This window comes from Plenodomus lingam (assembly GCF_022343315.1).
Source record: "Plenodomus lingam strain CAN1 chromosome Unknown contig_18, whole genome shotgun sequence".
Taxonomy (NCBI): Eukaryota; Fungi; Ascomycota; class Dothideomycetes; order Pleosporales; family Leptosphaeriaceae; genus Plenodomus; species Plenodomus lingam.
In genome coordinates, this window is record NW_027093935.1 from 1,935,542 (window position 1) to 1,953,906 (window position 18,365).

The 18,365-nt window shown below is 33.8% G+C and overlaps 1 protein-coding gene across 1 annotated transcript; it reads right to left on the minus strand.

The window, feature by feature from the left end:
* Positions 1–16,724: 16,724 nt before the first annotated feature.
* Positions 16,725–17,236, minus strand: IAQ61_004020 (uncharacterized protein; the record flags this gene model as incomplete). The annotated part of the gene is made up of 5 exons (XM_066096169.1): positions 16,725–16,740; positions 16,792–16,816; positions 16,875–16,979; positions 17,035–17,092; positions 17,144–17,236. The coding sequence occupies 5 exons, from the start codon at positions 17,234–17,236 to the stop codon at positions 16,725–16,727; spliced, it is 297 nt and encodes a 98-aa protein (XP_065954045.1).
* Between the last annotated feature and the right edge of the window lie 1,129 nt (positions 17,237–18,365).

Here is an 18,365-nt window from a genome sequence, read left to right on the forward strand (position 1 = left end):
GTAAACACCTATTTAAGTAGGAGTAGACGCTCTTTATTAGTTAGCCTATTAATCTCCTCCTAGGTACTAGCTTTTAGTAGAGTATTAATTTCTTTATATGCTGCATCTCTAAATTACTATCCTATTTAGTAGTTATAGAGATCCTTCTATTATTTTAGCTCTTTTTATAGAGCGTCCTGGTGCGTATTTCTTTTAGGGTTTTTAGGAGATTTGCTCCCTATTGCTGCTGCAATTATAGCGTGGATTATAGCGTTTAGTTTAGGATATACTAAAAGATCGTGCAAGGGGTTTCTAATTAGATCTATATCTAATAGATCTATTACTATGTATATCCCTATACTTATAGAGCCTCCTAGTAGTTTATTAGGGTCCTGTCCCTAAGCTCGCTTACTAACACGCATTAGTGGCAGTCCTTTAACTTGCAGTTTTCTGCTTCTTCTAGGAGCTCTAGGTGCCACTTGTAAGGGATCTGCAGGAGATACAGAATCTAGTCCTAAAGCAGGTAGGTGGGAGCTCTGCTCACCACCCCTATAAGAGCTAGATAGGGTGCCCTTACCTAACTCTGTGCTCTTATAGAGTAACCCACTAATAGCACTCTCCCCTCTAGGTTTTTCCTAGGAGCTACCTATCGTGGCGTTAAAGTAAGTTAGATTACTACTATCTTAGGTAGTAAGACCCTAATCTATAACTTATATAGATCCTTTATCTCCTATACTAAAGTTTAGTTCTAGTGTTAGTTTAGGAGTTTAGAGCCCTATTAGCTTAGGGGACTTTACATAGATCCTTTGTGCTAAGCTAGCTGTGCTTAGTACCTACGCTAGAGGTGTCTGCTTAGGGGGTTGTGAATTACTAGGCTAGCTAGCCTAATTATCTACCTCCTCTAGCTCTACCCTACCCCCTAGCTCCTGCGCTAGGTTTAGTCCTCCTTACTTACTAGACTCCTTATATTGCTCTGCTACAATACAAAGCTAATTAAAGATATTAAGCTCTTTATATGCTTCTCCTATATTATAGATCTTATCTTTACTAATAACGTTAACTATCTTTTAAGCCTCTAACTATTAAAGCTGCTCTAGATCTTTCTCTTTATAGAAAAGATCCTTATTAAAGGTAACATTCCGCGTTATAATAATCTAATTAAGCAAGGGGATCTATATCCTATATATATTAGATGCTCTATATCCTACTAGATATCTAATATAACCCTAAGGGTTCACCTTAAAAACCCTCTTGTAACGCCTAGCTGCTTAATCTCTATTAAGGGGGTAAGCTTAATAGCTATAGGCGTATATTCCACTCTAATCAGGGCAGAGATTAGTAGTTGCCTCCCTTATCTGCTCTAGTTACTACTACCTAAAGTATCTAGTAAACTAACAATCTAGCATTTTGTTAGGTAATATTATATTATAAGCATAGGATAGGCTTATATTATAGAGCTAAGTTGCTGCTTTAATAATTTTAGGCTAGAGCTTTGTTAGTAGGTTAGCACTAATCCTTATTTTAATTAATTTTGTTATAATCTCCTGCCCTACTCTTTCTACTCCTTTATTAGGTTTATAGGTATATATAGGTAAGCTCTTAATTTTAATACTATTATTAGCTACCTAGATCTAAAAGCAAGATTTGCCACGCTAAGGGAGCGTTGCAACGTTGTTATCTTGCATAATCTTAACTATACTAAGCTTATATTAGTTAAGTATTAAGCTCTTAAAATTTTTAAACACCTGTATAATCTTATTAAGGTTTTTGGCTTGCAGTAGATAGGTATAAAGCTTTCCTAAGTAGTCGCACTTTAATACTAAGATCCATTACTTGTAAGCTATACCTGTTAGCATGTTAAATAGATCCTATAATACCTAGTAGTATAAACGTAGTAATCTTTCCCTTAGTTATCTTAATATAACCTGTTAGGCATGTGTAATAGCGTAGTGCTTGCATTTGCTCCTAGGAGTTCCTTTAATCCTAACGTTTATTACTAACTTAACTAGAGCTTTAAGCGCCTTAGGTCCTAAATAGCCTAATTATTAGTGCCAAAGCTCCTTACTGTCTTGCCCTAGGTAAGTCGTCTAGGATTATTAGGGTTATTTAGGCACTATGCTTTAGATTATTTAATAAGGGGTAGAGGGCTTGTATTCTAGGAAAGTTAAGTTAAACTTACGCAGTAACTTAGCTAATACAACGCTCTTTTCTAATAATCTAAACTACAAGGTAGCATCTAGCCTAAGGAACTAAACTCCTGCTTTAAGCAATTAAGCTTCTAATATAATATTTACATAAAATCCTTCTACTAACACCACGTTAGTAAGCACTAAATCTTCTATTTTTGGACCTCTTAGTCTATTAAGAGTATTAGGGATCACTCTAGTCCCTCTGCCTAAGATTAGAAAAGCTTAAGTTCCTGCTTTAACTATCTTATATCTAACTAATCTAAACAAGCTTTCTTCTAGGTAGCTTATATTATTAACTAGGTAGACTACACCCCTATTATTAAAGATAGTGCTCTTTAATAGAGCGTAAGCTTCAAAGTCTATAGTTAAATAGATCCTGTTTGTTTTCTCCGCTATTAACATAGGGTTAATTAGTGCTGCCTAGATACTACCTAGATAGGTGATTAAGCTTGTCTCACCACTATAATCTTAATTAATAGGATAGGACTTAATTAGAGCTTTTCTTAACTCTTTAAATTTTAGATTCCTATTAATCTTTTTCTTAATCTCTAATTATTAAGTAGTAGTAAGCTTGTTACCTATATTAGTCTAAGCTTTAATAACGTTTTTATATTTAGGAGGTTTCTATAGGTAGGATCTACTATATAGGTATAAAGACTCCTTCTTAGGTTAATTAGAAGGCGGAGCTCCTATTATTGCAAACACTCTAGGACCCTTAGAGCTTAATCTTATGTCGTTCTCTTAGAGAAGTAATAAATAGATCTTAGCAACCTATAGGAGGTTATAAGTTAGCTCTCCTATTACTAACTTTTTAATAATCCTTTAAAACATAGTTTAACCTTAATCTAGTAAGATCCTAGTAGATAGAGCTTTAAGATAATCCTGTACTATAAGCTATCCTTTAATATTAGGAACGTTGTATACCTTAGCTTGCGTATATAGGATAGTCCACTCCTTTTGCTAGCAATTAGCGTCTTAGCCACTTATCTTTGCCTTAGCAAGATAAGCTTTATACTGCAATCTCGCTAGTGTTGCAGCGCTTAAATTAGTTAGCGCTAGGTTGTTGCAGAGCACTTAGATAAGTGCTTAGAGGGTTACTCTTCCTTAATTAACAAGCTCTATATAGGCTAGGGTAAGGATCCCTTAATCTACTATATTATTAACCTATATAAAAAGGTTCTAGATTACTAATAACTTTAATACCTAATCTAATAAGCAGGCTTAGTACTAAGCTATTTAGAGCTTATACTGCTCGCTTATTATATTAGATAGCGCGATATTTGTTAGCATATTAGGCTTAATAGGTTTATTCTTAAAGTGGTTTTTAGCATCCTAAGTATTAGGGTCTACCTCTGCCTAGATCCCTTTAGTTAGGGCATAGTATCTAAATTAAATATACTAGGTAGGCTAGTTAGTTAATCTAGTAAGTAGGATATCCCCCTTTAGGATTTAGACGCTTATAGTAGAAGAGTAATAAGTAAGCTTCTGCTTAAGAAATAGTATAAAGAGTGAAGCTTGCTAGCTTAGTGTCTAAGTTAAATAATACGCTTAAATAGATAGGACAATCTTTAATAAGGTAAAGCGCGTACCAGGCTTATAACTATAGAAATCTAGATTACTAAGGTTAGGAATAATTTAGGAGATGGATTATTAGATTGTATCTACTATAATTAGACTTATATATATAGAGCTTCAGCTACCCTTACTAGAAGGTGAATAATTAGTAAACCTTCCTTACTAGAGCTCCTGCTTTTTATTAGGCACTTAGCAGTAAGCTAGTAGTTGATTAGATAGTAGGTCATACAGGGGTATTAATCGGGATTAATTAGATCAAGATGCTCTGTGATCTGGTTGATATCCCTCCTGCAACATATAGGAAGTTAGAGAACTAGGTAGGGGTGCTACTTAGTATAATCCCCCCTAGCAAATAGATATAGAAAGAGGGCATAAGGCTATTAATAAACTATAGGATACTAGTGCTAAAAGAAATTAAAGATATTCTAGCTAGCTCTCTATAAGGAAGCAGAGAAGTAGCTAAAAAGAAAGTAGAGGAGGAGAGGGTAACACAAGAGATTAAGAATCTAGGTTATAACTAGCTACCTAGGACTATATCCTACGCTAGACGCGCCTAGACTATACTACTAGATAGGAGTGTAGTCTAGAATAGAGGACTATTAAGGTTAGGAAGTATAGCAAGGGAGTTATAGAGTTATAAGAAGAGGACAGAGGACATGCTAGATACTACCCTAAGAGAAATAGAATTAGCTGCCTATATCTTAGAGGAGGAATCCCTAGTAGAATTGCCTATGCAAAGAATAATAAGAGCCTAAGGAAGACACGCTGCCTAGCTCTTAAAAAGGATAGGAGAGAACATTTACTAGGAGTTTAGAATTATTAGCTAATATATAGTAGTAGGCCTATAACTATAGGATGCTAATATAGAGGTGATAAATAAATTACGTAACTTGTTACCTAGACTACTTAAGGAACTTAATAAGACTCTAGATACTAAGATAATAATACTAGAAGAAGAGGGTATTACTAAAGATAAGTATGCTATAGTTAAGAATAAAGCGCCCTATTAGTGCAAAAACTAACGCTCTACACTATAATTAATTGTAGCTAGGATTAGAAGTAGCGCACTTAACAACACTAAGTAAAGGAAGCTAGTTAAAGCATAGTACTACAAAGTCACTAATTGCAGCACTATCTAGGACGCTAAGGGGAGGATAGTACAGGATTTAAATTAGGTATGCTTTAGCTACTTAAAGTTTATTACTAGCAAGATAGGGCTCTACACTTAGACTCTAAACGCAGAGGCAAGTAATAGATAGCTAAACGTGCTATACTATAAGCCTAGAGAATAGGGAAATTTGCAAGCTAACCTAGTTACTATAGTAGCTTTTACTAAGCTATTTAACTAAGATTACACCTCTAAGGATTTGCAAGCTTATTGCTACTAGCTAAAGAAGACAGCACTAATAATTAACTAGGCCTAGCTATAACAGGTAATAAGATTTAAGCAGAGTTACTAAGGCTTCTTATAGAAAGGAAGTATAACCCTAGACACCTTTACCTAGATCTATAAAGACCTAAAACTAGTAAGGATAGTAGATAAGTGCTTTAAGATATATAAATAGCACTTAAGAGAGATAAAGTAGGTAGCTAATTTAGGGTAGTGCAGGACTATATACTACTCTATTATTTAATAGCTAGTGTAAGGGGATATAGGATACTAGCTCTAATACGCTATAATCTAGGAAACTATAAACCTAATCTTATACCTATACTACACTAAGTACGCCTAGGTAGGAGACTAGATATTCTTTTGCTATGTAGACGTAAACCTTTCTAAGGCAGCGTAGTTAGGATAAGGGCTTAAGATAATCTAAGGCTCTATTTCCTTTAATAATAAGGACTAAGATAACTACGCTAAGCTCCTAATTAGATTTAAAGAAGTATAGAAGAATTAGGTAAATTAGATAGATAGGGGGTTAAGGAGGAACAAGAGGGCCTATATCTAGGTACAGGAAGATAGGGTGCACTAGCCTAAAGAGCTAAGAGAGAAGTGCCCTATAGTAAGATAGGAGAAGGAAATCTATTAAAAAGGATAGGTAAGGATTATAAGCCTAGTAATACTATATAGATCTACTAGACCTACTACTTAAATATAGTATATAGTTCTACTATAATATATAAAAGTATAGGATAATATAATAATAATAGAGGTGCTAGAGATAGGGATATATATAGAGATTGCACTAGCCTACCTATAGATAAGTATAGCCCTAAAGACTCTATTAGGGCACCTAGTTAAATATAGTAGAGTCTAATAGCAATTTCCTAGGGATATCTAGGCTACCTACCTAACCTAGATCTTAAGGGTAATTATATGTTAGGTTTAATAGGATAACCCTTTAGTAAAGGTAGAGATCTAGAAGTACCTAATAGGAGATTTAAATAGAGAAAAGATAGGAGTATAGATTAGGAAGAGTTAGGTTAAGATAGTAAAAGAGTTAAAGAAGAATTAGGCTATCTATATTAAGAATAAGAAGCTTGCATTTAGCAAGGATAAGGAAGCTAGGGTACTAGACTAATCCTACTTTAGTATAAAGGGAGTATAGCCTACTAAGGTAGGAGAGTAGTAGAGGTATAATAGATAGATTAAGTAATTAGAGACTCTAGATACTGTTAAAAAGCATCTAGGAGCTATTAAGGAGGAATAGAAGGCGGAGGGATCTAGGCGCTTAGGGCTAGGCTATGCAGGAAGTCTAGCAAGGGCGTAGAGGAGAACTATCTCGTTAAGTTTAGGTTTAAGATTAGAGACCCTAGATACCCCTACTCCCTTACCTAAAGCTTAATAAGCTAGGAACTAGGGTTGTAGACCTAGAGGAGGAGAGTAAGGGCTAAGCTTAATAGGGCCAAGCTTAAAGGAGGGGGAGGTTTGTGCTATGGTATAGGATGTATAGGAGAAAAACAAGGCCTAGCCTAAAAAGTTAGGTGGATTAAATAGTATAAAGGTATAAAGGATTAGAGGATAGGATAAGCATAACTCCTAGGGACTTTACTTTAACTCTACAATATTATCTTTTTACTTATATTTCTACATTAAACCTATATCCTCTACTATAGGATCACTACTATTAAACCTTGCCCCTCCTACTTCTCCTTGTTTAAATAGGTTACTCTCCCTATTAGTTTACTACTAACTTTCTTATTCCTATATCCCTAATTTTTTAATTATTTAACCTAATCTATCTAAAATCTAGTAAGTATTTAATCTATGTAATTAAGCAGTTACTAATCTAAATTAGAACCTTTAGCTATGCTTATAACAACTTAGGTAGGTAGGGCATCCAAAAGGTATCCTATACAACTCAAAGGCATATAGGAGTGCGCGTCTATACAGAAAAGGATAAGATTCCTACACCTATAGGTCTTGTACAAAAGGACAAGAAGAACATGCCTATTCTAACTATAGGTGAGCTGTTCTCTATATACATAAGTAAGTTAGGCCTTTATTAGGCATAACTTAGCATAGAATAATAGGCAGGTAATTCTACTATATTATTACACTACCCCCTTCTATAGAGAAAGGATAGTCCCTATCCTTAGGATTAGGTTTAGATCCCTTATTAAAGAAGAGCTTTTTGCAAAATAAATCCACCTTTACCTCTACCTTTACCTTTACTTCTTCTTCCTAGGGTATAGACCCCTATCCCTAGCCTATATATAACTAGCCCTCTACCTACTAACTTTCTTATTCCTATATCCCCTATTTTTTAATTATTTAACCTAATCTATCTAAAATCTAGTAAGTATTTAATTTATATAATTAAATAGTTACTAATCTAAATTAGAACCTTTAGCTATGCTAGTACTAGTACTACTAGGAGTCCTCCCTATTGCTTATCGCGCTCTCTATATAAGGGCAGTTAGGGCTCTAGCTAGGGGCAGGTTTAATAATTTTAATTTTAAGTTAAAGAATTCTAAGAAGTGCTAGTACTATATCTCCTAGTATAAGTATTGCAATCTAGTAAGTATCTAAGTCTAATAGGGTTCCTTTACTAATTCTAGTAGATTCCTTCTCTTATTAGCCTAGAGTACTCTGCCCTTAGGGGTGCTCTAGATAAGTACTATAGCCTAGTAGCAAACCCCGCTAAAGGGGATAAGGATAAGGATACTATAGTTACTTATTAGAAGGATATTAAATAGTTTAAGGCTACTATTTAAGAAGCTACCTAAAACCTTGCTAAGTGCGTTACTATTACTAATACTTAGACTAAGGGCATAGAAGCTACTAAAATCCTTATAGCTACCTATTATACTACTATATCTAATTTATATTAGCTTTAGAATAGTATCTATAAGATAGTCTTAGTAGTTAGGGGCTTAATAAAGGCTATTAACAAACTTAAGGAGGACTTAGCACTAAATTAGGAGGTAACCTTCCTAGTGTAGGCTAAGATAAAGGCGTTCCACGAGAAAGAGTCTAAATTAGTCCTAGCTCCCACCCCTGCTCCCGCACCTGCTCTAAACCCTGCTACACTAGTTGTCTAGAAGCTAGCGAAGAAGCCTAGTCTAGGTACTATCTTAGCTAATATAGAGTCTAAACTAGGTTCTAATAGAGAGATAGATATAGATTAAAGAGGTTTCCTAGGGGTAGTGTCCTAGGAACCTTAAGGGTTCTAGGTTAGTTCTAAATAGGATATAATAATAAATAGTAATAAGAATAATAGTAATAGATAGTAGTTAATAGCCTAATATATAGCTAAATAGGATATGAATTAGTTCTAATATTAGATATAATTATTGTGAAGTAATATTAGATCCTCTTTGCCTTTTTCCTAGGCTTAAATCTATCTTAGTAAGCTACAGGGAGGGCCTAGCTAATTTAGATACTATTAGTAGAATGCCTATAATTTATAGGGAGCACCTATAAAGTTAGAGGCAGGATACTAAATAGGATCTAAATTATGTCTAACCTACTTAACCTTATATTTTAGCTTAGATTAATATAATTTACTAGCTAGGATTTCTTCTACCTCCTATTCCTCTACACCTTATATAGGGGTACTAGGGGGTTTTAGAGCCTCTTATCCAGGTAACAGGTCTTAAGGATCTTTATATAGTATATTAGGGGAGAAAACGTTATAGATCTTAGAACCTAGTAGCAATTAGAGTTAATACGCGTTTTCTACTTGTTCTAATACCTTAAAGGGACCTTCCTATTATTTAGATAGTTTTTAGCTAGGTTATAAAATAGCAAGAGTAGTAGTAAAATAATAAATATAGTTACTAACCTTCTAGTTAACTAGATAGTAATAGCAATTAGTAGTAGAGCGTATTTAGTCTTAAGCTTTTTCTATATTCTCTTTAGCAATCTTCTATGCGTTATATATCTAAGTAGTAAGGGATAAGGCGTCCTTATAGTTTAGTTTCTCTAGTATAGTAGATAGGGTCTTTTCTAGTTTCTAATACTAGCTTTACTTTAGTAAGGAACTAAAGAGGAGCTAATATAGAGCTATGCTAATAGATAAATATAGAAGAGTACTTTAGGCACAGTCTATTATAGGTAGTAGCTCGCTCTAGTTATTCTAGTAATAGGATATAAAAGGCCTTAGTCTCTAATTAATATACTTATTTATAATCTTAGTTTATCTATTAGTCTATTTATAGTAGGTAGTAGAGAGCTTAACTTTAGTGCCTATAATCTAATAGAACTTAGACTAGAAACTAGATATAAACTAAGGGCCTTAATTAGAAATAATAGTATCTAGAGTGTGTCTAAATTAGTACACCTACTACACAAATAAGGTAGCTATACCTTAGGCGTCTATAGTTTTATAGCAAGGGATAGTAATAGCTTGCTTTAATAGGCGATTAATAATAACTATAATCTAATTATAACCCTATTAATCCTAGGGAAAGTCCTTAAAATTAATGCATAGGTGCTGTATTAGTAGACTAGGGATAGGAAGGGGGTGTAACATGCCTAGGAGTTAGTATTATCTTAGATGCCCTCTCCTGCACAGGATACAATTCTAAACATAGCGTTTATAGGTAGTCTTTATACCTTTCTAGTAGTAATATTAGGCTAGAATCTAATAGGTTTTAGTAGCTAATAGATAGGTAGTAGACACTTAATTATAAGCCTTATAAATTAGTCTAGTGTATAGGACTAATCTAGTAGGCACGCAAAGTTAATCCTAGTAGAGAAGGAGTCTATTTTCTATCTAATAGTGCTTAGGCAACTCTAATCTTTCTATTAGGAATAAGGACCTATTTTCTTAAAGAAGAGTTTTAATAAGTTCTAGGGATCTAAGAGTTATAGGGTTCTAAACTACTATAATTAAAGCAAGGATTAGTAAGGAACACTTAGCTAGATAGTCTTGCGCTAAGTTAGAGTTGATTTAGGGGTATAACCTATCTAGGGCGATTATTACTTATAAGTAATTATCCCTTTAAGTAGTCTTAAGGTTAATTATATCCTATTTACTTCTACTTAGGATATTAGCTTAGGCGTTGTAAGATCTAGGAGTATACTTAATTTAGAAGTTAAAGGGACTTATAACCTCTAGCTATCTAGCTTGCCTAGCACTAAGGACTTTAGTAGATATAAAGTACTCTAGTGCTCTATAGTCTATATATACTCTAATAAGGTGCTAAGTACTTATTAGGTTAGCACGGTATTTCTTAAAGGCGTAGATTATTATAAATAATTCTTTATTATAGATTTCCTAGTTAAGTTTAGAACTAGTAAGGGTCTAACTAAAGAAGGATATAGGGTACTATTTCCTATTAGGATGCTCCTATAAGAGGATAGCTGTAATAACTCTATTAGAGGCGTCTGTCTCTAGTTTTAGAGGATACTTAGGATAGAAGTAAGCTAAGCTTAGGATTGCTAGCAGGGCATTCCTAAGCTAGTTAAAGGCTTGTTAGCATTCTAAAGTCTATATAAATAGTGTAGTAGGGCTCTAGAGAGTAGTTAAGGGCTTAGCTATCTTAGAGAAGTTTTCTATAAATTACTAGTAGAATCTAGTAAATCCTAGGAAGGACTTTACTCTAGTTATTGTCTTAGGAGCGGACTAGTTTTAGAGTACTTTAACTTTATCTAGATCTACCTCTAAGCCTTTGTTAGTAAGGATATATCTAAGGTAATAGGTACAGGTTATATAGAATTTGCTTTTCTTAATATTAGCCTATAATCTAGTAGAATAAAGACGCTTAAGGATTTTTTAAATATAGTCCTTATAAGTAGTAAGGTCTTTAGAGTAGATAAGGATATTATCTAGATAGGTAATATAGAAGTTATCTAAATAATCTATAAGTATATTATTTATATAGCGCTAATAGGTTACAGGTCTATTATATAGCCTAAATAGTAGGACTTTGTATTTATAGGCACTATACCTAGTGCAGAAAGTAGTGTACTCCTCTAACTTAGGGTCTATTTAGATCTTATTAAAGATAGCATAAATATCTAATTTTATAAAGATTTTTACTTTAGCTAGCTTAGATAAAAGATTATCTATATAGGGTATTAGATACGCGTCCTTTCGCGTTAAGCTGTTAAGCTTATAGTAATCTATATAGATCCTAAGGCCTCTATTTAGCTTCTTAATATATAAGATAGGAGAGGCAAATAGGCTCTAACTAGTCTTAATAAAACCTTTCTATAGGTGCTCTTATATATATTCCTTAGTGGCCTAGAGTTCCTTAGTATTTTAATAGTAGGGGGGACTCTAGTAGTTTAGAAGGGGTTCCTCTATAACTATCTTATAGTTATAAGGCTAGTAGATTAGAAGTTTATTAGCCTTAGCCTTATTAAAGATATCCTAATAGGAGTTACAGTTAGATAGGAGCTTCTAATCTAATAAGCTATAGTTAAGAGTGTCCTATTTAGATAGAGTTTAGATCCTACGCTTAATCTTATATAGGCTAGTAGTAAAGAATTTATTAGAAGATTTTTTTATATTAAAATAGAAAGTATTAGTAGAAATAGTAGTAATTTAGAATTTTATAAGTAGGGTAATAGTTAGTAATTAGACTAGGGTAGGTAGCGTAATAGGTTTAGTAGCAGCCTTATAAGTAGCTAGAATTTTAAGTATACTACGTATCCTGTTAATTAAACTAGGACTATTTTAGTTCTAGTTCTCCTCTTAATCCTAACAGGCGTCTCTTTGCAAGATATTATAGGTAACTAGAGTAGATAGCACTTGCTAGTAGAGTTATACTAGAATTAGAGGTGCAGGGTCGTAGGTTAGAGGATATTTCTCTAGCTAGATTAGTTAAGATTTATCTATATTAATTAGGATTTAGAACTATTTTAGCTAGTGTTATCTAATAATATAATCCTAAGAACCTAAGTCTAAGATTATAAAGGGGCAGTTATAAACCTTTTAGCTACTAACTATTATATAAAGCTAAATATAGTAGGTAACTAGGGAGGAAATCTAATCTTAGAACCCTTTAATAGTAAGCTTATATAGTAGCTTTTAGATAGGTACCCTAAGTATAGAAGAGATATTATAAGTAATTTTTAAATTAAGAAATAAATAACCTTAGGCCCTAGTATCTACTAAAGCGTTTAGGCAAACACTAGATCTATTAAGGTATAGGGTTATATGTGCAAGTAAATAGGAACTAATAAATAATTTAGTTAAGGAAACGTTTAACAGGTTATATTAAGTTAGGCCTAGGAAGGAGAATCCTCCTAGGCGTTATTATTTCCTATCTAATAGCTATCTAAATTAGTTATTTTAGCAGTTTCTTCTTCCTTAGAATTCTTAATAACCTATTCTATATCTATAGCCTGAATCCTAGGGGGTTTAGGGTAGTTACTAGAGAAGTGCCTAGGCTTTCTACAATTATAGCAGGTTCCTGTTATAGTAGCACTAGGAGTGGCTAGCGTAGCAGATAGGGGTTAATTATTTTAAGGGGTAGTGCCTTATTATTACAAGTAGGGTATATAAGGTTTAGCTATTAAAGGTCTATTATAGGGTTTCTAATTAGCGTCTAAATAGGACTGGTTTCTAGAGTGTTAGAAGGGGGTTAGTCCTTTTCTAGATAATAGAGTAGTCTAAGTAGAAGTAGATAAGGTAGGGCATAGGCAGCGTTCTATATTAAAAGTAGTAAGATAATCTACTATAGTCTTAAAATTATTGTGCTAATTTTGTTAGAAAGCAAGGTTTAGTATCTATAGGGAAGGTGTAATCTTTATCTAGAGGTAGTAATACTACTCTAATTAGGGTACTTCTCCTCTAATAGCAAGACTCTAGAATTATAACTTAAAAGTAGGGAATATCTTTATATTAGTTATATATAGGCAGTTAAATATAGTCTAACTCTTAGCTATCTTATTTCTAGTAATAAAGTAAGTTTAAAGAAGGGTAATTATTTCCTTAGCTTTTTAGAACTAAAGACTTAGGGAATTAGATAGGTAACGTGGCTCTAAGTATTCTCTTGCTAGTCCTAAGTAGTATCCCTAGACTAACGCTATCTAAGCTCTAGAAGAGGGGTAGTAATTAGCGTTAATCTCTAGCCTATCCTAAATAGATGCTTGCTATTATCTAAAAGTAGGATTAGCACTATTACTAAGTATAGAGATATTTAGCATCTTTTTAGATTATCTCTTAGCTTTTATAGTATACACTATAGTGTTTAATATAGAAGCTAAAGACTAGCTAGGTTAGGTAGTACCCTATATCTCCTTATAGAGGGAGGTGTTATATAACTAATTAGTAAGTTGCTTAACTTATTCCTCTAACCTCTCCTTTTTAGATAGAGTTAATATATATTTATCTTTAAGAGAGGTATTACTTTAAGATTTCCTAGGAGCACAAGGTACCTTAAGAGATAGATAGGAAGCAGGTCCTTCTAGGAGGGCGTTGTTAATTAAGTCTCCCTTATCTAATTTCTTTCTATTAGTAAATAGGCTTTTAAAAGCAGCTAAACTAGATACCCTTCCTTTACCTTTGTTTAACATTTTGTAGTTAATAAGAATAACAAATGTTTTCTTTTTCTTTTAGGGGGGTTTAGTTATAGAAGGATATTAGCTTTGCCTCTAATTCCTCTAGGCTTTTAGTAGTCTCTAGGTCTCTACCTTAACGCAGTCTAACGCGATTTTTCTAAAGGTAATCTAGCACTACCTATAGGTCTAGAAGTCTAAGCCTATAGGCTTTAGTTATTAGAAGTTCTAATAGCTATTCTAACTATAGAGTTGCAGGGTTAGATAGCTACTAGAACTAAATTAGTAGCTTAAAATAATAATAAATGCAATATTCTTAAATGCTATCACTAGCTAGGATAATATTCTTCTTATAATATAATAACTTAGGTAGGTAGGGCATCTAAAAGGTATCCTATATAACTTAAAGGCATATAGGAGTGCGCGTCTATATAGAAAAGGATAAGATTCCTACACCTATAGGTCTTGTACAAAAGGACAAGAAGAACATACCTATCCTAACTATAGGCGAGCTGTTCTCTATATACATTAGTGAGTCGGGCCTTTATTAGGCCTAACTTAGCATAGAATAATAGGCAGGTAATTCTACCTTATTGTTACAATACCTATATATAACCTACTATCTAATTAACTGCTAGCTTAGTGCTAAGTGCCTAATAAAAGAAGGAGCTCTAGTAAGGAAGGTTTACTAATCACACATCTTCTAGTAAGGGTAGCTAAAGATCTATATATATAAGTCCGATCGTAGTAGAGATAATCTAATAATCTATCTCCTAAATTATTCCTAACCTTAGTAATCTAGATTTCCACATAAAGCTACTAAGTAACTAGGTTTAAGGAGATATATACTAAGTAAAAGGTTAGTGTAGGAAATATTAGGATAATATAAGAAGTACGCACCTTATCTTAGTAGGCCTAGCGTAGGGTCTAACTACCTTATAGTAGTTCCCTACTACTAGCACTAGTAGTAGTAGATAGGGATATAATAGAGGCTATATAGGCTAGATTAATAGAAAAAGAGTAGAGAAAAGACTAATTAGTAGGGAAAATCTACTATATAATAAATTAAGTTTAAGAAATTTATAGTAGGGTAGGATAGCTATATTAGAACCTTTATAGTAGGGTACTAAAATAAGTGTATAGACGCTACGCGCGCGTAATACTTAATATATAGGCCTGTTATAGATTAGGAAAGAATATAAAGATATAATAATAAAATATAAATATATAGTAATAAAGCTAACATAGATTAGGATAAGATAAAGATATAGCCCTAGACCCTTAAGAAGATATTTTTACAATAACTCTAGGGAAAGGTTAGGAGTATATAAAGGGCTTAGGCTTACGCCTAAGCCTAGGTCTAATATAAGATAGATAGAGGCTAATACTACTACTAAGCAAACCCGCTACGCACCTATAAAAAGGCGTAGAGGGCTTACCTCTTCTTTAAGATACTAAATACTATTAATAACGCTTATTGCATTCTCCCTTAAGGCTAGTCTATAACACTAGTTTACCTAATATAATAGTAGATTTAGTAAATACTCTATAGCTAACTAGTCTATTCTAGGTTACCTTAGAGCGTAGAAATACCTAGTATGTTATTAGTCCTCTAATATCTAGTATTTTAGGCGCAGTATAGGCTAAAAATTCTAGAGAATCCCTAAAATTACTAGCTTTACCTATTAGAGTTACTAGCACTTACTATACTACTATAGTCCCCTATTAATACTAATATAGTATTTATATATCTACGACGTTGCACCTCTTTTATAATTTCTAGCTACTTATAGGATTAAATAGACTTTACTAACTTACTATAAGTATAGGAAACTATAGTATTAATAGCTAATATATAGCTTTCCCTAGTTTTAATAACTATATTTATATCTAGGTTTTAGTATTGCTAGCTAAGCTAGGTTTTGCTATCTAGCCTAATTTTGCTATCTAGCCTAATTTTGCTATCTAGCCTAATTTTGCTATCTAGCCTAATTTTGCTATCTACCGTACTTTTGCTAGTTTTAATAGCAAAGTTTATTTAAAACTTTTAATACTTCTTACTAAGTTAGCGTTTGCTATCTAGCGTCCTAACGCACAAGCTAATTTTTTGGTACTTTAATAGCAAAAGTTCGTAAACCAATAGCTTTAGAAATATAGACCAAACAATTATTAAAAGTTATGGTTCTTTGCAAAACTAATAAAACTCAAAATAGTTAGGATTTATTAGCGATATAGAGATAATAGATATAGGACTATCTAATTCTTAAGGATAGGGATAGAATAATAAGTATAAGCACTTATTGCAGTTCTTATTACATAAGCTAAGATAGTATTAACCTTAATATATCTCTAATATAGCTCTAAGACCCCTCTATCTCTAGATATAACAGGAGCCGTATACTTATAGATAGATAGACAAGTTCTTCTTGTCCTTTTATATAAGACCTGTAGGTATAGGCATTTATTCATTTCTATATAGCCGCGTACTCCTATCTACCTTCAAGTTATATTAGATCCCTTTTAGATACTCCTAACTACCTACAATAATACAATTTCGTAGCTATATAGCTACATAGCGTAGGCTTAGAGTTTTTATAATAAAGGCATTAGATAATTCGCGTTTTATTAAGATAATACGTACCTTTTTAATCCCCTAATATTCACTACCTAGCAGTATAAAAATATATTTTAGAATATTGTAATTTCTTCTCTTAATATAGTACTTCTAATTAGGTATTATTTTAGAATATGGTTACTATTAACTCTCGCTACTAACTAGCACATATTTACTAGCCTACTAATCTATAGAAATAATAAGAAAAGGTTCTTATGCGAACTCTTTAAGTATATAATACAAGAACCAGATATAGTATCGTATCTATACAAGGCACTACTATATTTTTAGGGTTTGGGATGCTAAAGCTAACGGCGAGCGAGCAAATGCGGCACTACGTCTCACAAGCATGAAATTAGTAAAGTGTGTATAATTGTATATTCTCACTCTAAAAAATAGTTTTGTTGAAAAACTATAAAATCCCTAATTACATATTGAGTAGAAGTGAAAGAGTGTAATAGTAAGCAAAATTCTAGAAGATAGGTTTACTAAAACACTTGTTAGAAACCAAAGAAGAGACTCTAGTAAACTCTACTAACCCAGGGATTCTACTGGCTTGTGCAACTGAAAGGAGTCGATTCAGTGTCGAAGTTAAGAGCCTGAACAAGGCAGTTTCCAGAACTTTTTACATATCGCCACTGCTTGCAGGGGAGATTGGCGCCGCGATCAACCGTAATTTTGCAGCTGTACGGAGCAGTGGGGAACTCAATTGTGCCAGTTTCGAGAGCTAAGATATAATTAGTTTCATTATTTAACGAGAGGAATAATTTAGGGTAACATACGGCCTCTGGCAAGAGACTGCTTAAACCCCACTGAACGACTAACATCACCTACTGGTGACTAAGAGTGGTGTAAGTATATGAACACAAAGATTGTATTCTCTTAACATACTGTGGCACCATAGGCGCAGCAGATTTCAGCAAGTGCGACATTTGCTAGCCCAGATGCTAGAAATGGTACCAGTGTTAGAAATGAGATTTGCATTTTGAAAGTGTTAGATATGATCGTTGCTTAGATAGAAGACAAAGGTAGTTGATAAAAGATGATTTTGCTTAAGATAGACAATATCTTTATATAGAGATTAAGAACAATAGCTTTGTCAAGTTATCTAACAATCACCGATCAAGCCCTGCAACCATCTGGGCCAAAACCTGCTTAGGATTCGTTCACAACTGCCACTTTTCAAGACGTTTACCGATCAAGCCCTGCAACGAGCTAGGCCAAAACCTTCTTAGGATTCGTTCACAACTGCCACTTTTCAAGACGTTTACCGATCAAGCCCTGCAACGAGCTGGGCCAAAACCTTCTTAGGATTCGTTCACAACTGCCACTTTTCAAGACGTTTACCGATCAAGCCCTGCAACGAGCTTGGCTAAAACTTTCTTAGGATTTGTTCACAACTGCCACTTTTCAAGATCGGCAGCGGACCGCCCAGCAACAAGCCTTTCTGCGTCAGCAGCAGCATCAGCAGATGCTCCATCAATCTGAGGGCATGGGCAGAGGGCGAGTATGCTAACAAGGTGGACTTGCCCATCTCCATGACCGGTGCAACGCCTCCGGCTCCCGCTTCTGCGCCCATTCTGTCGTTGCTTGTCCCTCTTAACAGGCTCTTTGGAGAAGCAAGGTGATGAACTTGTAAACCATTGCCGCAATACTGCAACGTGTCTTGGCCGAGCGTCCTTCCAACTAGCAAACTTAAACAAAAACCTAACCACACGCACTATTTACACAGGCTTTGGGAATTCGCAAACGCCTGACATCACGTAAGCACGCATATCCTGCTCTCGACTATCTAGGCATTTATCTACGCTAGTATGGATAGAGAAATATATATATATAGCTAAGGGGATATGTTAGTTATAGGTATAGAGTTAAGCATAAATAAGCTTTGGAATAAATTAGAAGATAAATTATTAGATTGTAGCTACAGTACAGAATTAGGATACAAAAGTTACACCAAGCGTAGGGCAAAAAGGAGTTAGATTAACTGGATAGCGTAGATAGGCATGATGTAGTACCAGGGCTAGGGGTAACAATACTTAGATCTTTACGATACACATATAGAACTATAGTAACGTGTTGTTTTATAACTACTATTTTTTGTATAGTGTAA